This window comes from Mytilus californianus, unplaced genomic scaffold, assembly GCF_021869535.1.
Source record: "Mytilus californianus isolate M0D057914Y unplaced genomic scaffold, xbMytCali1.0.p SCAF_3, whole genome shotgun sequence".
Taxonomy (NCBI): Eukaryota; Metazoa; Mollusca; class Bivalvia; order Mytilida; family Mytilidae; genus Mytilus; species Mytilus californianus.
The window spans coordinates 49,977,796-50,000,281 of record NW_026262679.1 but is presented as its reverse complement, the minus strand read 5'-3'; the positions used below and the strand labels follow the sequence as shown (position 1 = coordinate 50,000,281).

Below are 22,486 nucleotides of genomic sequence, written 5' to 3'. Positions count from 1 at the left end.
GTTCCGACATTAATTTTTCTCGTGTGAATTGTTTTACATTTCCATTTCTTGGTCTTTAATTTCTTGCTATATGGGTTTTTGCTCATTATTGAAGGCCGTACGCTAACATTCACGTCATTTCTTCTCTGGTGGATAGTTGTGTCATTGGCAATCATTCCACATCTCGTTATTCTTATTTGAAAATAAGGCGGGGGTTAATCTAGTATTTTGTTATCTCAATCCTAACCCTTTTCATATCTAGATCTAGATTTGAAAAATAGATAAAAACCAGTAGAAGAACATTTACTCTTAAGTCCAATATCAAAAATAATGCAAAACTTTGTTAAAAAACACAAAATTTTCGAAATTGTGCGAAGTTTGCTAAATTGCCAAATAGTTGAAAATAACGCAAAAGAATTAAGAAAATATGATGTGGCGCTAATACGACTCTTTGCGTATATTGCAATGCTACAACTGTATAGGAAATTTTCAGCATCCTTAGTTAATTGACGTCATATTGAGACAAATCACTGATGCTCAGTTTTTGGATGCTGATAAAGTATATCTGATTTAAGACAAGATAAGCAGGAGTGTTTCCATCTTCTGTTTTTTTTTTGTTAATGCATTTTGTTTGAACATTATCTATTTTTTATAAAAACCAAAAATTTACATTTATGTCATTTTGATCTCTGGTGGATAGTTGCCCTTTGGCGATCATACCCATTTTCCAATTTTTAGATAATAGCACTGAACAATTTGGTTGGTAATACTCATTGGAGCAAAAATAATACCGAGTGGAGAACATGATTTATATTTTAGTTGTAATTGGCTTTGAAATAGCTTTCAGTAAGTGTGAGTACTCTTATTTCTGTTCTTTGTGTCTATTGTTTTTATGTAAGTAAGTTGTGTGCCTTATACCGATCTTTTGAGCCAATTGCAACTGATTTTTACATTTTGTTATTGTGTTGTGCTGTAACACCACTGTCTAGGGTAAGGGTAGGGTTGAGTGTTCACAAACATGTTTGACCACGCCACATTGATCATTTGCCTGTCCCAGGTCAGGAGTCTGTATTTCATTGGTTCTGTCATATTTAATTTCGTAAGTTGTTCTGTTATAACTTATGCCGTTAGTTTTCTCGTTTCAATTGTTTCACATTTTTCATGTCGGGGCCTTTTAAAGCCGACTATACGGTATCGGTTTTTGTCATTGTTGAAGGCTGTACGGTGGCCCATAATTGCTTACATCCACATGATTTGAAATCTGGTGAATAGCTGTCTCATTGGCAATCATACCACTTCCCCTGTTTTTCATATATGGAGATATCGAGCTACATTCAAATTCTGGAAAATTTGGTTAAGTTGTATTTAGAAAGTTTTAATTTTGTAATTTTAAAAGATATTAAGACAAGCAGAGAGAGAGATAGCCAACATTCATTTCCGAAAGAGTTGGTAAAACCACCTAACCTGCATTTTCTAAATTATCTTTTTGGAAAAAAAGATTAAGGTTGCGTATTCTTTAAGATTGTTTTGGTGTGAAAAAAAGTCAGGCAACGAGAATTGAAGTTTTTACTGTTCTGTTATCACAAGGTATGATAACAGAATGTTTTTTTAAAACGTCCGTCGCTGACCTTTTGTATGATTTTTTTTTTAGAAAAAGCAGGATCACACAATATGTATGTAAAGTATATTGATAACTTCCATGAACAAAGTTTAACGATCATGGTACTAAGTATCAACGACACAATGGTTGCCACATGTGGAACAGGAATGGCTTACCCTTCCGAAGTTCCTTTGTTAATACCCGGTTTTAATTGGATTCCTGTTGCTCAATCTTTGGTCTTCTGTTTGATGTTTTGTTATTGTTGTCAGTATGCTTGTCGTTTATTTTTAGCCATTGTGTTGTTTGTTTTTATTGTATTTATAATTTCCAATTGATATCCTCGGTCTCTTTTTTCACCATATCACTTCCGACAAAATGTGCTAAAATAGTCAAAGAGATGCTCTTGGTCATCTTTTTAGACCGTATAGAGATCTCTACGCGTTTCATTGGCTAATTAGTATGGATTGTTAATTTATAGTATATCTAATTTCATATCATGGTTTATTTTTTACAAATAAGTCAGCTATAATTCCCAAATGCTCTATCGTTCGAGAGACCTTTTGCATAGATCGATGTAGTCAGAAAATCCTCATTCTCCGTAAATTCGTTAGGTTCGCCGGGGTTCCACAATGTTTCCATGGTTGCCAACGCAATCATCGTCAGTGACGTCATCTTTTCCGCCCAGCTATTGCCGTGTTCAGCCCTGGTAACTTTGTATTTTCATTTATAACACACAGATACCCTTGATCAATAGTTTGTTTCTATAAATTTAGAACATTTATAAGCTTCTTTTCCAAATCTGAGATTGGTGTGCTTTTTTTTTTTAGTTTACCAAATAAAACCAAATATAAATGCATATTTTAATAAACTACCTAACTAAAATTTAATCAGAACAACAGACACTTTCTATGCAGTTGGAAAAAATAATAGGATTGGTCGGAAAATTTTGGTTTGATTTTTTGACCCAAAAAAATCAAACTTTAGATAATGAGTAATATCTGAAGTTATATAATTCAATTCTCAATTTATTTTAAACCCATAACGAAGATTAATATAGTTGACGTAGATATGTGTTCTAATTAGCATCTGAAAGAGCAGAAAACTTTATGTCATTTGTCAAAATGCTTATACATGTATATGTCTTCAACCTCTTTCTTTTTCTGCTGCTCTATTTTTCATGCAACATGCATATATTCGTTTTAATAGCATTATTATTTCCCCAATGTCAAGATATCTTAAACACGCCGGAAAAGCACAACTCTTTGCAAACCGATATACTAGAATTTCATGTTTATGTTGTTTCTCCATTTTTCTTTAGACATAATACATTTAAAGAAAACTATTAGAAATAAATCTACTATTGTTGCAAGCACCTGCTAAAAGGGTTGACTCTCAAATTTTTCGCAATGTTTTTTGTTGTTGTTGGTAGAAGAGAAGATAGAATGGTCATTCCCATTAACACTACTTCATGACTTCATGACTTCCAGGAGACTTTCATGTTTTCTTTATGGCATAAGGTTGCCTGGACCCAAAGACCCAGGTGGGTAAATTCACGGAACTGCTACAACTGATTCCACATTTGGGGTATGCAGACCCTACTCAATCCCAATTTTAATTCGTCAAAAAAATCCCTACGGCTAAGCTTTTATCTACACTAGGCACACATGATAGGCAATTCCCTTTAAGTTGCCTGGAACAGATAGCCCAGGTGGACAAATTCTCGGAACGTTTGCAACTGAAGTCCAAATTGGATATGGAGACCTTTCCTCCTCCCAACTTTAATTCGTCAAAAAAATTCTCTACGCGGCAAAGCTTTGACCACACCAGGTATAGATGAAAGTCAATGCCCTGAAGGTGCCCGGATTAGATGACCCAGGTGAGAAACTTCACGGAACTACTGCAACTCAGGTTCAAAGTTGTAGACGATCCGTAACTTTATCCACCTGGGTCTTTGGGTCCAGGCAACCTTAGACAATTGCCTATCATTTGTATCTAGTGTGGACAAAAGCTTTGCTGTAGGGACTTTTTTATGAATTAAAGTAGGGAAGGGGTAGGGTCATTATACCCCACCTTTGAACCGTTCCCCGGTTATCGTTCTAATGTTAAACTGAAATAGTTCGTATTGTTGTGATTCTACCCTTGTTTGTTAATTCGAATCAGTGCAAGGGACTTTTCTTTTTGAAAAGCTGTAATAATCTTGGATTTGAACATTTTGCCGGTTAAATTATCTAAAACCTTCATATCAATTCATATCTCGTGCTACTTGTGTATCATTGTCACATGTAACACATTTCCTATTGAAATGTAATAAATAAGTTGCAAGTTTTCAATTGTACCAAATCGAAAACTGTGGATATTTGTTAGCTTTTACTTAAACTTATAATTTTGGATGCAAAATTCTGTACTTGACGTTCCAAAAACGGCATGTTTTTTTCTTCTTTTCTTTTCAAAAGCATATCAGCTTGTGGATTTAATTTCATCTTTACACTAGATCAGTATGGTCTACTTTTATTATTTTTTTCAATATTATAAAGACAAGCCGTTTGTAATCAAAGGTAATCAAAAGGGAAAGGATTAGCTAAAATTAATTTTAAAAATCCTATAAGAGATGCTTGGCTGTCAAGAAAAATGATGTTGTTTTAAATATATATATAAATAAAATATCAAATTTCTCTTTGTGAAAATGTATAGCATTTCGTCTTCCTACTGGAAATGATTGTCATCAGACTTCAAAGGACGTTTCATGTTAATATAAGTCTTCGGTTTTTAGGCGTGATCAGTTTGGCGCGTATTTCTTATCGTTCACTGGATTATTGTTTGCTAGCTTGATACACCTAATTGTTCGCTGGCTTATTGTTCGCTAACTTGAGTCTGGTTATAAGACATCAGAAACGTCAATCAGAAAACGGAATAGGTATTCCTTTCTGACGATATTGTGCTCCAGTTACTTCTCCTGCTAATTCACCTGTAACTTCACTTGCTGAATCACCAGTAACTTCACCTGCTATTTCACCAGTTACTTCACTTGCTGAATCACCAGTTAGTAAAGCACCCCCTGCAGCTATTGCAATATCCAAGCTACCACAGTCAAGCACAATGGTAATGTGTTTCAAAGTTGGAGACAATGTTTGTATTGCAAGATGCAAGTCTTGTGATTGTGCAACTGTGGATAATGTATGGAGTTCTCGTGTAGACATTACATACCTAAAAAAAGCTGGATCTAAGCTTACTCAATGGAAACTAGGAAGTGGTAGACTTTACAAAGACAGTGTACATGTGAACAGTATTTTTCATTGCTTGGGCAAAACAGAAGAAGTAGATGGTCAGATGGTGAAGACCATAAAGAAAAAAATAGTCACCTTTTTGCATAGACACTGTGGTTAATGCATGTATAGCTCAGTTACTTTAACATCATGAAACATAAATTACCTTATTTTACTGTTCTTGAAGTATTATTTTCATATTTTATTAGTATTTATATAAATATAAATTGACAGTGCTTCATAGGCCTTTGAGAGCTAGCTGATTGGTTTTTTTTTATATATTTATGTAAAACTGTTATAACGGTTTCACTATAAATGAATTATATATATAGTAAAAACATATATTATGACAGTTTGTCATCTGGAAGGACGAGAAAGTTTTGTTAAATCATGTTACATGTATTTTGTTATTTCTTTTTTTTTCTGTTTCTAAACTATATCAGTTTTCGTTAGATCGATTTTAAGTAAACTATTTCTTTATGTATTTTAGTTTAGATCAGTTAATAAAGGTCAATTCAAAGAGTTCACACTTGACTTAATCAATCTAAAGACAACTAATCTAGTTTAAATTAATCAATAAAACAAGTTAAGCTGTTAATAACAGATTTACGTATTATTATCTACACTTACACTTCCAATACAAATAGTCTGCATTTAATTGATAAAGGAGAATAACTCTAACTAAACTAGGAAAACTAGTTTTAAACTAGTGTTTAGTAAATTCAAGACAGCCTTAAGCCTGTCTAGAATATATCAAGAAAAATTAAGACGAAATTATGGATGTCAAGAATATATCGAGTCAAATTAAGAAAACTATAGAATGTCGAGAACTTGTCAAGTAAATTCAAAACACAATTTAAACTGTTCAGAATATGTCAAGCCATACTGAGAAAAAAGGAATGTCGTGAACCTGTCGAGATATTTCAAGACAGTATTCAAATGTCGAGAATTTGTCAAGAAATTTTAAGACAGTAATTCAAAACGTCGAGAATATGTCGAGTAATTTTCATACAAATTTAATATAAGTCAGAATTTGTCAAGAAAAATTAAGACATAAGTCATACTTTTTGAAAATGCCGAGTAATAGTTCATGCAAATCGAGACAAAAATTGGTCTTTTCATACGTTTGGACTTTTGTACTACGGTTACGCTTCCGATTTTCAAACTGAAAAGGCCAAAAGTTTTCAAGGTAGACAAGGTTCATTTTTACACGAACAGAAGGCAAAAAACGTGTACAATTCACCTATATGCGAACAAATTGTTGACTCGACTTAGGAATTGGCATATTTGCATTTTTATTTTAGTGGCCAGTATAATCCTATTTTTGATAAAAAATGAGTCCGAAAATAAAATATTTTACACCGAAAAACAAGTGATCAGTATGCGAGAGTTTCTCATTGAAACATATTTGTTAAATTTGGAGGTAGAATTTTCCAGGTTTTCGGCATTCCTATGAGAACAAACTGTGCACCTCTCCTGGCCGACCTTTTTTATTTTCATATGAGTCGGAGTTTCTTCAGTCACTTGTCCAAAACAAGTAGACCAAAGAAGCTAGATCATTTAATTTCACTTACAGGTGTATTGGTGATGTTCTTTCCATTAACAATCCAAACTTTTCTGATTGGATCCCATTAATATATCCTCCTGAACTAGAGATTAAAGAAACCACAGATACAGCTTCCTTCGTCTCATTTATAGACATTTACCTCGGATTTGACAAAAGCGGTCACCTTAGTACTAGAATCTATGACAAACGAGACGATTTCTATTTTGAAATTTAAATTTTCCTCACCTTAGCAACAATATATCAATTTCATCGGCGTATGGAATATACATTTCTCAACTCTTACGAAATCCAAGAGCTTGCAGCTGCTACTCAAACTCTGTAAAACGTCATCTTTTATTTGTCTTCGTGCTATTATGATTATTTTGGTCGTACGGCTTTTGACGGTACAAGGTATTTGTGCATCCCTTTTTTACGTTTTTTTAGGGACGTTTCTGGTGCAGGTAGGTCTTGAGGCGCGAGTCGGACGCAAGATGTTTTAACAGTGTTGTTTCCATTTTTCATATCCTTGTATTTATATTTTACTTAATTTGTGCTTTATCGAGAAAGTCTTAACTATATACGGTATGTACTACACTTTGTCAATTTACTACCTACTAAAAAAAAAATTTTTTTTTTTTACCTCATTTTTAAATTTACTATCAACTGCAACTGTTTTTTGTTAGATTTATTTGTATGTTTTGGTCAGTTGTGTTGTATGTCTGGGATGTATGTTTACACAGTTTTTGCCGCAATTTTGTCAATATAACGGAATTATAACCAACAGTTACTGTCATACAAGTAGGAGGTTTTGCTAGCTATAAATAAAGGCAACAGTAGTATACCGCTGTTCGAAAACCGGATTTAACCCTATATTTTCGTTGGAAAATACCTGTACCGAGTCAGGAATATTACAGTTGTCCGCTCGTTTTATTGGTTGATAACGTTAGATTTTTTCAGCGTTTGTGGACTTCCCCTTTTTTAATTAACCTTGGAGTTCCGGGTTTTTTTAAAAACTTTTTTATATTGCTGTAATGGTACAATAGGCTTACAATTCAATGTGTTAACTTAACACCACACGATGCGATGTTGAAAGTACATGATGTTAAACTAATATAGCACGATGGGTTTTCATTATTATGTCAAGATGGGCTAACCATACAATATGCTCACTTAAAACTACACGACGTACAGTTGGAAGTTTATGATGTTGAGCGAAGAAAGCACGTCGTATATTATTATAATCTGACATTGTCACGATAGGGTTAGCATACAATATACTCATTGAAACTACATAACGTACAGTTGAAAGTACATGATGTTCACATTAGGCAGCAAAATGCATAGCATGACTAGACTGGTATTAAGTTGAAATATCGTTATTTTAAGTTTGAATTATATTAGTTTGCAACAGTATGGTGCTGCCTTGCAAGTTGGGTAAGCCTATCGTAACATTACAGCAATATAAAAAAGTAAAACAAAAATACTGAACTCCAATGTAAATTCAAAAATGGAAAGTCCTTAATAATAAAGCTGACAAAATCAAAAACGTTATCAACCAATGGAAGAGTGGAAAACAACTGTCAGATTCCTGACTCGAAACAGGCATTTTCCGACGAAAATGGTGGGTTACACCTGGTTTTATAGTTAAACCTCCCACTTATATGACAGTTTTGTTTATTTTTCCGTTATATTTACAAAACTGGGTGAGCAATCCAAACAGATATAATAGGTTAATGTGACAATAATTAGGATCCAGCAGCAAAAACTGTATAAACATACATCACAGACATATATAACACAACTGACTAAACAATTCAAACAAACATACAAATAAATCTAACATAGACGGCAACAAAACAGTTGCAATTGATAGTACATTTTTGTAGTTGATAGTTCATTGACAAAGACGCCGAAAAAAGGTTTTGTAGTTGATAGTACATACCATATATAGTATACACTTTCTCGATAAAGTACAAATGAAGTAAAATATAAATATAACGGTAAAAAAAAATGGAAATAACGCTGTAAAAATCTCTTGCGTCCGAATCGCACCCCAGGACCCGCCTGCACTACCAGAAACGCCCAAAGTCAAAAACACGATAGCAGGATACATACCCTGACACTTCAAATGTCAAACATAATAGGTCGGAGACAAAAAAAACTTAAAGTTAATAAAAAGATATACAACTTCATCACCTTGAAACTATAACTCATGACCATTTCGTATCATTTGCAAAATAGACACTGACTATTTATCTATCATGTCTTAATACTTTCGGATCAACTTTTAAAACTTAAACTTTACGACAAAAGAGATGATTTCAGTTTTCCAATAGTGGAGTTTTCCTTTCTATGTAGCAACAGTCCTACGTATGGAGTATATATCTCCCAGTTGATTCGATATTCCAGAGCCTGCATTTCCTTGATAGAGGGTTGCTGCTTACAAGTATAAGGAAGCTATTAAAACAGGAGTTCCAAGTTGTGAGGTTGAATCATCCCTTTGAAAATTTTACGGACACCATTAAGAGTTGGTTGACCGTAATGGAATATCTGTTTCACATATGACGATGTATATCATATGTTCAATTTGTCGTAACCACAATCTCGTCTTTTCCTCGAATGTGACCTATCGAATAAGATGTATCACCAGGTTTGTACTTAAAGAGAGGCGAAAGATACCAAAAGGACATTCAAACTCATAAATCGAAAATAAACCGATAACGACATGGCAAAAAAAGAAAAAGACAAAAAGAAAAACAACAATATACAAAACACAACATAGAAGACTGAGCAACATGAACCCCACCAAAACATTACATGAGCAACATGACGGTTGCCACATGTGGAGCAGGACATGCTTACTCTTTCATGAATCCTGAGATCACCACCGGTTTTTTGTGGGATTCGTGTTGCCCAGTCTTTAGTTTTCTTTGTGGTGTTTTGTTTATTGTTGTTTGGATTTTGGTCGTTTTTTCGTTTTTTGCCATGGTAATGTGAGTTTGTTTTCGACTATGAGTTTGATTATCCCTTTGGTATATTTCGCCTCTCATTTAAACAACATGAATGTGAAGTATTTCTTTGTGTAATTCGTTGTGGTTTGTATTTTGGTATTTACAGATTAAAAAAAGACCCTCTTAAAGATACAGTGAAATAAAAGACTAAATACGAATTTTAATAACAATGTTTATTCTAATAACAAGTAAATACAATAGACACAACTGGGGTTGCTTATTAATACTTCAGGCATCCGATAAATGTACATCTGTTATTTAATATGCTGATCCTACAAAATAAATCTTATATTAGTAAATCTTATTATAAATGTCTAAAAATACAGCACATTATGCATACACTTTAAACAAAAAATTAATTAATATTTTTAAACATAATTTTTGTATTACTGATCATGTGAGGTATTTTTAAAATAATATTTTTACTTATTATTTTTGTATTTCCAATAATGTGGACCATTTCAAATAAAGTTACTTATTCAATTGTATTGTGAAAGTTCTTCAATGTGAATTTTACGAAAAAAATTCGCTATATTGTCATTTACACCCATGCATAGCACTATATTAACTTTTTATCAATTTATATAAAACTTTTGAGTTATATTTTTAGGTACATTGTGGACTGTTTTTATATTCACGTTTCACTTTCATCATCACACCAACTTTGACCCCGAGAGCGAGACAAATAAAAGATGCATTGCAATAGGCTTTTGTTTCTTAACATGTAATTATACAAAAAAGAGTTTTAATAATAGCTAGGCTTAAATCGAAACAATTGATCAAATGCCTAAAGATGGCTCAAAACTGCAATTTACATAGATTTCCACAAAATTCGAGTTAATATCCAGAAAACGTCATTCTTAAATGTAACCTAATTTTATTGGGAATACATTTGCCCTTCTATACATGTATATATGTTTTTTTCAGATACAATTTTACTCATTTTGGATAAAGATGTTTTCGAAACTAAATTTTACAAAAACTTGTAAAATTGGTAACATTGTTCTAAACAGCTATATAAGTTACACGGGTAATTTTGATCTTAAGGTAATGTGTAAATATATAAAATTGCTGAAAACGTTTACAGTATATTATATAAACTCTTTGATATTCGAATGTCCGGTAAGTTTTAATAAGTTCCTGATTTCGTCCCATTGGGTGGCAATTTTTTATTTTGTTATTTTTGAAATGTTATTTCAAAAAGCTAACCTTTTCCAACAGCACTGCCGCCGAATCCACTTCTTATACTTCCTTGAAGAGCACCTGAAAAAAAATATAAAACTAACTATCATAGAAATACAACATCGCGTAGTAAAACTATGTTTCATACAACAGATAATTAGATAAAAATTTCAGGCTTATAATTGATACGCCAGTCCATCTACTCCTAATTGGCGATCGCGTCAAAATAGTTCATTTAAAATGGGTAGGCTAAACCAATAACATGGTTGATTAGCATTTTAGCCTTCCCCTTAAAAAGTTCAAAGCACTTAAAAAATAAACTGTTTGATATCACTGATAATATGAAGCATTGAATTGTATAAATTTATTTTATTTAGTTTTAAATATGTTGATTACATGTTTACCCTTATGACGACTTAGAATACTGACCTGAAAGGCTTGCACTTCCAAGTCCTCCTGCACCCCCTCCTACTCCACCTCCTATTCCACCGGAAAGTCCACCACTTAATCCCCCGGATAGTCCTCCACCTAAACCACCTGCTCCTCCGATACTTCCACTTCTTGTAACGAATCCACTGCCAAATTGTCCAGCAAATCCGCTGCTAGCACCTCCAGTTCCGAATCCAGTTCTACCAACAGAACCAGCAAATCCACCGTCAAATTGTCCAGCAAAGTTAGATCCAGCACCACCAGTAAATCCACCACCTACTCCACCACCAATTGCACCACTGATTCCACCACTTAATCTTGCTCCTAAGGTGTTGGCAGTGATAGTTTGTTGTAGAGCAGATATATAGGAAATCAATCTAAGGTAGGCACTAATGCTAATGGAGATAGATCTGCCGGCACCAGCACCTCCAATTCCACCTCCCAAATTTCCACTAAGAGCACCGGCCAGAGAACCTGATATGCCACTGCTGCCAATACCGCCTCCTAGACTACCTCCCAAATTTCCACTTAAAGCAGCGTTGAGAGAACTTGACAGTCCACTGCCGCCGAGCCCACCTCCTAGACTACCTCCCAAATTTCCACTTAAAGCAGCGTTGAGAGAATTAGATATTCCACTGGTGCCAAAGCCACTTCCGATACTACCACCCAAGTTTCCACTTAAAGCAGCATTGAGAGAACTAGATAGTCCACTGCCGCCAAGCCCTCCTCCTAGACTACCTCCCAAATTTCCACTTAAAGCAGCGTTGAGAGAATTAGAAATACCACTGCCGCCAATTCCACTTCCAATGCCACCGCCCAAGTTTCCACTTAAAGCACCACTGAGAGAACTAGAAATTCCGCTGCCACCAATTCCACTTCCGAAGCGATTTCCCAAATTTCCCCCAATAGATCCATCAAGTGCTCCACTAATTGAACCACTTACTGAAATAATTCATACAAGTATATGTAATGATAGCAAAAACAAATGATAAATTTAGTTGTACAACGATATTCTATTAAATAACATTTTTCTAGTAAACTTTTCCGGCACTTGTTCTGACTTACTTTTGTTATCGACATAGTGAATTGAATAAAAACAATGTTTTTATATTATCCTTTCCGTACTAAGTCTTTTACAGACAAGACAGCTATTAAAATTAAAATTAGGAATAGGAAAATCTGAGTAATTGTTGTTAGCAGCTAACATCCTAATTCAGTGAAATTTCTAGCTACACAGGCAAGGTAAGCATTGTTTCGTTATATTCAAAGCATGTGTTGGGAGAGACCCAAACTCTTTACACGTTTAGCAATCCTTGTAACAACTGACTGAGTTATCCATTATTTCCCATGGGCAGTTGCAAGGCAAAAGTGCCGGTCGGCTCATTTTCAGAATATACCACTTTGGTGTATATGTTTATTGATCTCTTACTGTATGTGAATGAAATATTAGCCACTTGATGACAAACAAACCAAAATCAGTCGTAATACTATTCTTCATAATAATGAATTAAGCCTTAGATCGAATGAAAAAGTTGATAATTGTATCATAACAAATTATATTATCATGTTTTCATAAAGAAATAAAGAAAAAGAACAATACTGTATGTCCACCATAATGTTTATAACGATACTATAATTTACATCGTGTTAATGGAATCATTGCAAAAAAAAATTAATCAGAACTTGAAAAGTGAAACCTCTTTTAAATATGTGTTTTGTTACGTCAAATAAAGCGAAAATCACATTCTATAAATACAGACCTCCTCCTCTACCGCCGCCAAATTTGGGTACAGCATTAGCAAAGGAAAAAGTCACTAACAGAACGGCATAGGTAATCAAAGTATTCATCCTGACTGAAAATAATTTAAATATATTAATAAACATCTGCAAAAAAGGTATAAATAAGTGTCGTAGTAACATAATATTCAAGGTTTGTAAATATAAAAAAAATCATTGCAAAGTAATAAGTTTCATATTAATTTGTCTTATAATCAAACGATTTTTTTGATAAATTTGAAGCTATTAGATAGTTGATATTTACTCGAGCTTATAACTGTTAAGTTGAAAAATGTTATACCTGGTTTTCTTTCTCTCGATGACTTTGGTAACTGGTGAATTATTGGTATGTGTAACTGATCAGGAATTGTTCTTATTTATACGGCTGTGTAAACGTGCTTTACGTATTTTGTCGCGAGCATTACATTTGACCTTTGTATATGAACATTGATGTTTTCCAATAAAGTTTGAAGTTTAGTACACTTTCATTCTCTATTCTTAACACTTAACTGTAAAATTCGTGTTTTACATGATTTTAAACCACACTATAAATTTGCCTCTGCTTACATGACAATTTATTGACAAATATGAATCAGACATTTTATTTGTCATTTAACACATTTCCTTAAAAAGTCTGGAATATTACGTAATATGGTCATTTATTCATTGTAATACAATGTTAAATTAGAATTAATATGTGACGGCGATTTTTATTGGTCTTCGTCATATATTTTGAAGTGGTAGATTCCAATGTCTACCGGTCTGTAACTAAGGTTAGCCGCCATTTTGAATTCCGAAATTTTTGTGTTTGTCATATCTTCAAAAGTAAACCAAAAAATCACATGTTTTACCTAAAAATCCATTTTTGTTAAAATTTTCATAATTCTGAGGCGTATGCAAAGGCTAAAAACACCGGATGTATTTGTTTGAATAGATGAAAAAAAACGCATCCATGATACCAAGTTTATAATTTTGTACGTCAGACGCGCGTTTCGTCTATAAAAGACACATCAGTGATTCTCGAATGAAAAAAGTTTAAAGACCAAATAAAGTACGATAATTAAAGTGCATAAGAAGAGTACCTATGACGTCACGATATTTAGATGCCAAAGACAAGATTCGATGAATTGTATATTTATAACAATGTAAAGCCAAAACAATAATTAAAATGGAACGTATTAAGTTTCAATAGAATGGATATAACCATTTTGTGTTTTAAGCTTGGCCTACGTAGAACTTCTATATCGCAAATAAACGTTTGCGTTTACTCAATTTGCAATTTTGAACACGTTCTAAGTAGGCTAAACTTACAGTACAATTCATTTATCACCTATTTTATAGACAAAATAAGTACTGGTTAACTATGGAGCTGAAAGGCGTTAAATATTCAATGCAGTTGTGTTGTGTTATACTATATTTTGGAAGGGGACACTATTTTTTTTTATAAATTGCCCGGTAATTATTTCTAATAAACAAATTAGATTAGGGAAGAATGTCCTATTCTTTTATTTATTGTATTTATCATAAAAGGAAAAGGTATTGTTTCATTTTGAAAAAAATGTTTGTCCTAAGTTAGAGCCATTATTTAAAAATTGTATGTTGATTAGTAGGGAAATTGCTTCATAGAGGGAAAAACAATGCTTTTTGAGGAGTCCAAAATGGCGAAAAAGTATATTTATATTTTTTTTATAAAGTCTTATCTGCATGAAAGGGAGGCAAAGGTGGAAAGGAGAAAATGAATATTCTGACTGGCAATGACTCACAATAAATAATTTTGCCCCCGACAAGTCAAACATAAATGTTGAATGTTCTGTCCAACAAAATGCAGGAAATAGTTGTGTACAAGAATGAAAATAAATATTCGTGAGGCAAGGCGAGTAAAATAAATAAGTTGTACTCCGAATAATTGAAAATTAATATTCAATCCGAAACAAATCCTGCTGGAACCTCCCCTTCTTAGATAATTCGGCCATTTTGAAGAGAAAATAGTGGGTTGGGTTTGTTTGTTCTTAAATAAGTTCCATATGTATTAACTGGCCTCTCAACTCTTCAAAGGGGCACTAGCTACGATTTAGACAAAAATTTAAATTTCGAATCTTTTTGCTTCAAGTATTAATAAAAGCGGAATTTTGAAACAATATTTCGCTATTAGCAGTCAAACTTAGCTCAAAAACATTGCTGATGTATTATTCACTTGCAAGTAAATAATTCGACCTGGTGTGAATCCGTTTTAATGTGAACTTCAATTTAACCTTTAGCTGTAAATGGATTCCACATGTACTTGGCATGCACAGCTATTAATGGGAAAAGAATGTCAACACTGAAATGAAACAAAGGTGAACCATTTCGTTGACTGATTAGTTCCACAAAATACATTCTTATACAGGTAAAAACGATGATTAACTTATTCTTTGAACCTATAACATGAAATCAAACAGAGCCGGAAAAATCCAATTGCACGTGGTCTCTATCTATTCATATTTATATTTATGTTTCTATCGGGTTATATGACCGTCGGCAGTCTTCAGTGGTCGTCTCGATGGTTAATTAGATAGCGTCTAGACTAAAAAACATATATATCTGTATAAGGAAATGCCTATACCAAGTCAGGAATATAACAGTTGTTTTCCATTCGTTTGATGTGTATGAGCTTTTGATTTTGCCATTTGTGTAAGGACTTTCCGTTATGAAAGTTTCCTTGGAGTTCGGTATTTTTGTTACTTTACTTTATACACACGAAATGCTGATATATATTATCAAGTCCATGCATTGTTAATTGTTTATATAAGACTTATTTTAATTTGGATATACGTTTTAGTATGTTATAAATCAAATATGAGAATTTGAGTCAATTCGGCGAATATGAATTTGACAGCTAATGCCCTTTAAAAGAATACTTTTAAGCATTTGATTGAGAAAATTCATTATGAAATATGGCTGACAAGGCATAATAATTGACCTGGAAACCGGAACAATAGTTTGATGATAAAATCAAAAAACTTGATTTGTAGCTCTCTTATAGTCTACTTTATCGAAATAGATAATTATTTTTTGCCTTTTTCAACATGGCTGCCACGTTTAAAAAATCTGTAATTTTTGTTATATCATATTTGTAAAATAATTTCAAAAAATCAAGAGATCTACCTCATTCACATTCTTATAATGGATATATTTTTATGATTTAACTGTAACTTTTCTTCTGGAGACTGTTCCGCGTTTCTTTCTTGTTTCACTTTAAGACTGTGGCCGTAATAGACATTACATCCACTTCATTTGAACTTTGGTGGTTAGTTGTCTCATTGGCAATCATACCTCATCTCCTTATTTCTATATTAAAGACGACATCTCTTCGCAAATACCTTTACGCGAAAGATTTGATACGAGGTAAAATAACATTATTATCATTATCGTCATAGGTTCTTGATGGTCCTGGTGGTTTTAAATTTTCCAACGATGCACCGTCTATTATCAGCAAGTTTGACACTGGTTTTCTTTCTGGTATATCTATAGCATCTTCTAATATAGGCACCAATTTAGATTTTACCACAAAATTAAGGGAACCAATTTCTGAAAATGAGAGATGAATAACCTAATAAATAGGTTGCAATCATTTTTAAAACTACCAAGTTTTGATTTTGCATCACTGGTATCAGAATTTTTCTTGCGACTAAAAAGAGCATACTTGTCCCAAGTCAGGAGCCTATAGATCAGTTGTTGTCGTTGGTTCTTGCTTGTCATATTTGTTTTTCGTTAATTGTTTTGTTATAAATTAGTTCGTTAGTTTTCTCAATTGAATTGTTTCATATTTTTCATGTCGGGACCTTTTATAGCCGACCATGCGGTATGGGTTTTTCTCATTGTTGAAAGCCGTACGGTTGCCTATAATTGCTTACATCCACTTCAATTGAACTTTGGTGGATAATTGTCTCACTGGCAATCATACCACATCTCCTTATTTCTATATTGTTTTTTCTTCAACTGTTCATATAAAAGTGATTTCTCTCGATTATTCAGACAAACCATAAAACCCCGGTATTGAATATTCACTGTGTCTGCTATTTGTGCTATCTTTTCGGCTACTTCAGAATCAATAACATATTTTGTATCTAACGCATGCAAGTCGGTTGACTTTTTTCAAAGTGATTACCAATTTCTAAAAGAAAGACTTGTAGCCTGTTCGTTTTGTCAAACAATCTTTCTAGGCTGCATGTGTTTTCCTTTTTTTATTTGAACCTTTCCATAGGCATAAATTTATCAACAAGTCTACTTTCATCATCCATCGCCTAAGAGCTGAAGGATCTTCTGTTTAACCGATAGCACATCTATTCCCTTTCACGAGTGCGTTTTTTTTGTTCATGAGGTTGTTCAATAGCGATGTTAGAATAAGTGCTAGCACTTTATCGAACAGTAAAATCGCAAAAGTGGACAGGAAGCCAACGACCACAATTAACCAAATCGAAGACAAAGAAATAGTGAATGAAAATGGACAGTGAATTCATAAAACTTGAAATCATATTCTCTATATGATCTTACAAAACAAAGGAAAAGCAGCTCGTAATTTAAGATTGTGCCCCAAACGCGAAACTTGGGAATTTGTTTTTAACGTTTTGAGCAACAAGTCAGAATGTCATCAATAGAAGCGGCATCGTTATTGTCAATTTTAAATTGATATGCCCTTTTAATCAATTGAAAGAGCCAGCATGCTGTTATTTAATAAGCATGCCTTGACTTTCAAAACTGTAAGAAAGGATTCGACATCTGCTTCTGTCAATGCTGACACCCAACCTTTATCTTTATGTAAATCACCTAGAATTTAAAGCTGCTATTTCAATATGAAGTCCACAAAATATAACAATGAATTTGTATTCTCTGAAAATATCAGGCCATTGCATTGGATTTGTTTTGCAAGATCGAAGTCAGGTTGGTTACAAACCATAACAGTTGTTTGTGTTGGATTTAAAAAATAAATTCTAACTTCTTTCACTTTATCCTTAGCATGTTTTATAGTTGCCACTGAATGGACCTGATATTGTAGCAATGGCAGTAATAATGTAATGCTAATTTCAACTTGTTGTTCGTTCTGTTTGGATGAATGTTTCGACGACCATGACACAGTTTAAACATCTAACACCTCATCAGTCAAACTAACATACTGTTACCATTCATATTCAGAACAAAGGTTTCGAACAAGACAGTCTTGATATGGAACTGTGAGATATGTCTGTAAAGTAGGCGGTATTGGTTTATTTTTTTTAAAGGCGGGTTTAACATTGTATGACTCGGGGAGGCTTGAAAGGTTTTTGGATTTGGGCTTCTGTACTTGAAATGTGATGTCACTTTTGGAACTAACTACAGCTGAGTAAGGATGCTGAAATACAGATATGCCTGTGCCGAGGAAAGAAGACAATGCTGTTAAAGCGGAAGTATTATGACCTATGTTGTCAACAGCAAAATTTGTAAGCATACCTATCGTAATATTGATGGACAGACAACACTTTCTGCTATATGGATTTTGATCGCTAACGCACAAAGCCGCGTGGAAATTTCTAAAAATCTAAATCTAAATCATGTGAAATGCATTTTACATGCTGAAACAATGAAGCAATGAGTTGTCGTTTTCTGTTTCTGGCGTACAATATTAGACCTACGTATACGAAAAATGGTGGCTCGCGATGTACTGAATGTTTGTGCTGTTGACCTGATTCCTCCTTGCTTATTGTGGCTGTTGTAATACAACAATTGAGCGATAACAGGGTAAGATTTTGTGAAATCGTTTTCTAGTTAGGATTCAATGTCCAGCCTTTGCTTAATGATTGACCGACACTTTATCGAAATGACCAGATATCTTTATTTCGTGTTGTGAAATTTGCTTCCGAACTATATTAACTGCTTTACCAATGTGCTTTGCAACTGAAAAATCACATGCTTAAATTATTGGGGGTCCAACATCCTTTTCAAATACCAAACCATCTCACTTCTCTAATGAAATGCTTTTAGGTCTGAGGTTTTTACAGTTTCATATTTTTATCTAGTTTATTACTATTGATAGAGAAACCAATTTGTTTTAATCTACAGATTCGTGTAACGTACAGAGATCGACAAGTTGGAAACCTATTCCACTTTGACTGTCACGTTGTGTTTCAGTTATGTGTGTAACAGTATGGTCAATTTTACTCTGAGGTTCGTACAAATGTAGTGCCTGGTTCTCTTTACTATATTTTTTGTTTTTGTTTATTTCAAATCTTTATTGTAAAGTGTAGTCAGGCATTCTGCGTAATATTTAGTTCTTGCAGAAAAACATCCCATGCACTTAATTTTTTGACAAATGATTTTCATCTTGCGTTTATGCACACTGATGGCGTCTGGAGTTCACTTACTTGCATGGTCATGGCTTCCCTCAATTCTGAACGAGATGCTTGTCTTCCGCATATGAAACTTTCTATAAATTACACTTCTTTGCCTGATACCACAATAGGAGTCTTCTTAATAAATTTGGATGACACATAGACTCTCCAATTAGTCTCGTCTCGTCCTTGGCCTCTCGCGTTTGGTGTTATTATACATCAACCTAAAAGATTCGTAATAATTTGCTTCATTGTTTGCCAAAGTGCTCTCAATTCAACCCCCATCATCTCCATCTGGAGTTCAGGAATGCTGTTTGAAAGAGTCTTATATCCCAACTTTGACAAATCTATTGGTTTTAGCGTTGTCTTCAGTGCTACATGTTTGTCATCCAGACACAAAAATCACTTCAACCAATCAGTCCTCTGGTTTTCCAAAAGAAAAACAGACAGACGAATCATTTTCAATATTTGCAAATACTTTTCAATATAAAAAAAAAACGCAAAACAAACTGATGAATTTAAGAAATTGAATTGAAAAAACTTTTTGCTGAAGAAAATACAACAAATTGCAATATTGCAAATAATATCACTTGTATAAACTGTAAGGAATGAAAAGCCGAGGGTTTATCCTTTTACCCTATCAAGTAAAACATTTGTTTTATTGGATACAACTACATTTATCAATGTTATTCATACACATGTTTGATCGTTCACCCAGAGTCATCTAACTCATGTGACGCATATACGTAGGACTCAAATGTATGGTGGGTTACAGATCTATGGCAGATTTCAAATCTATGACAAAGATGACGTCACAAATGCCATACAAATCATAGATCAAAGGCAGTTTTTGTTTTCTTCAAATCAATTAATTGCAGATTTTGAAATTGCGTAATATTCCGGGAAAAAGAGTAAACTATAACGTCACAAATATAAATAACGTTATATTACGTCGTGACAACGATGGCGGAACACATAGATTCGAAAACCATTCCAGATGACGGTTTTGTTATTTCGAAGGAAAAGAAAAGGCAAGTTTCCAAGGAAATAAATATTATGTAAAAAAGCGAACTGTTTAGTTCTTGTTTTAAAAACTGCATTTGGTTTGGGACCTTGATTTTGACATATTAGTTGGTTAAATGACTGGGTTAAACAGGTACCATGCACAGAGAATGAAATGCTTATTTTCGCGGGGCACATTATTTCTCTGTTGAAGTATGTATTAATGTATATCGCTACCTCACTTACATAACTGTCATAGATTTCTAATAACTATCTACACTCTTTTCAGCTATGTTTATTTCCTGTACTGTTGGAGAAAAATTTCTTTGAAAGCCACTTGTTTGAGGTAAGTCGTTGGTCAGATATTAACTGAATGGTCCTTTATTTGCAGAAAATCTGCCATAGATTTGGAAATTAGAAAATTTGCCGTATATTTTCTGTCTAAAACATCTGCCATAGATTTGGGATAGCATGACGTCCTATTTACCATAGATTTGGAATCTGCCATAGATCTGGAACCCGCCATGGATGTGTGTCCTACATATATATGTCTAAAATTTTCTTTATTATATAATCTTGAAATGTATCTTAATAAAGCAATGTATGGCCATTCGAAAGATGTATAAGCACACTATTGCTCCGTCAATTCAAATATGACACCATGACCGTGAGCTAACACTGATCCCAAATATATAGTTACACGACAGTAAATTGCACTAGTGTGCTTTGGTGATTTTATTATTTAAAAGACGATCATTCGCTATTCATGTTGGGGCCGAGATATTTTTTGCGGATTGACTAATCATTTTCATGCCGCTACACATGCGTATTATTTTCCGCTTGAAAACTTACTTTCACTTTTGTTCACAACTGCTTCCTGCATTTTGTATGTTCATTTTCGTTCTATCATATGGAAGGTTATATATCTGAAGGTCTTACCTGGCCATGATTCCCCTCCGACCCGCCCCGTCCCGAAAATCAAATGGCCGTCCCCTTATGTGTATTAATGTTCATTAATTAAAGTTTATGTAAGTGTTTATTTCCTTTCAGCTGCCATTTGTTACTTTATCTCTTAATCTTGACTTATTTATTGATGTCTGCAAATTGTTTAACCGCAGTGTTTGATAGTCTACTTTATCTGATAAATCAGGCGTGTCAACCTTGAGGTCACTTCTCCCCAACATCGTCTATAGTTATCAGAAAGTTTATTTAAGAAGCAGTTGAAATTTTGTAAAGGAAATAGATATACATGTTTATTTTTGTAACAACTTTATTCTGTATTTATTGACCCGACATCCACTCCTAACACCTCCGAGATTGTGGTTTGTGCTTTGGCAACATGCTATGAGGGCAATGTAATAATGGATGTTACTCATTCTTTACTTGTCACAAAATTATTACCTGAGTTCTCAGGCAGCCATGAATAAAACGGGTAACTAGGCAGCCCTCTCGTCGGGTGAACGAATCATTTGTTTGTCCATTTGACAGTTCTTTTGGATACATGTGCAAATGTTTTTTTCACTCGAGGTTATCCGTCTCAGGTTGCAAAGTGAGCCCATAACCTCTAAGCATGGGCTGGGCCAGCGCTCAACATGCAGGTATATAATTTTAGTGTAGGTATTAAATATACTTGAGTTACCTATGTTTGACATAGGATGGGCCAGCGCTCAACATGTCACGCGTAGAGAGGTATTATATTTCGAAGTAACACGTGTTCTTCGAATTATGTTTCGAGCTCTTGTCAATACTCTCTATTAAAGGCTCTCTCTGCTATTAAGTTCACATTGTTTGGGGTTTCATTTAATACTCTACGAGTTATGTTTCTGTTAGATGTATACTCAAGCGGCTCATAACTTTCTCCTTATGGTCTAAGTTATTTTAAGTCACAGTAATAAATCTACACTCTATCGTCTATTGCAGTTGCAGCGATAGATGCTCGAATAATGTAAATTTAATTTCTTTATTAAGATATGTATTTTATTTATTTTTTAAATACATATCAATCATACGCATGTTGCCCGTAACGCCAATTTTTTTATAATTTTTATATTTGTATTTTATTTATTGTGTTTTTAATTTGTTATATAAATATATTAAATATTTTTCATTTTTGAGTTATTTTGATTTTTTTCATTGGATTATTATTATTATTATTATTATTATTATTATTATCTTAATTTAAATTACTTCATCAGTCGTTCTGGGTCTGTTTACATAACAGGTTTGATTAATAGCGCGGAGATGCTTCTAACACACATTAAATCTTAAATCAGCTGGGGGAAGGTCATCGTCCGTTCATATCTTTGTTTGAAAGAAACACGGCACATAAACTATATTTTAATTCTAGTTGTGAT

General features: G+C 33.6%; 1 protein-coding gene across 1 annotated transcript in view; it reads right to left on the bottom strand.

The window, feature by feature from the left end:
- Positions 1–22,486, bottom strand: part of LOC127733515 (uncharacterized PE-PGRS family protein PE_PGRS54-like) — a 73,255-nt gene that overhangs the window by 31,953 nt on the left and 18,816 nt on the right. The window contains exons 4-6 of the mRNA XM_052242868.1: positions 11,011–11,952; positions 10,609–10,662; positions 4,545–4,640 (exon numbers count right to left, since the gene is read on the bottom strand). Coding sequence (XP_052098828.1) covers positions 4,545–4,640; positions 10,609–10,662; positions 11,011–11,952 — 1,092 coding nt within the window. The remainder of the gene's footprint in view (positions 1–4,544; positions 4,641–10,608; positions 10,663–11,010; positions 11,953–22,486) is intronic.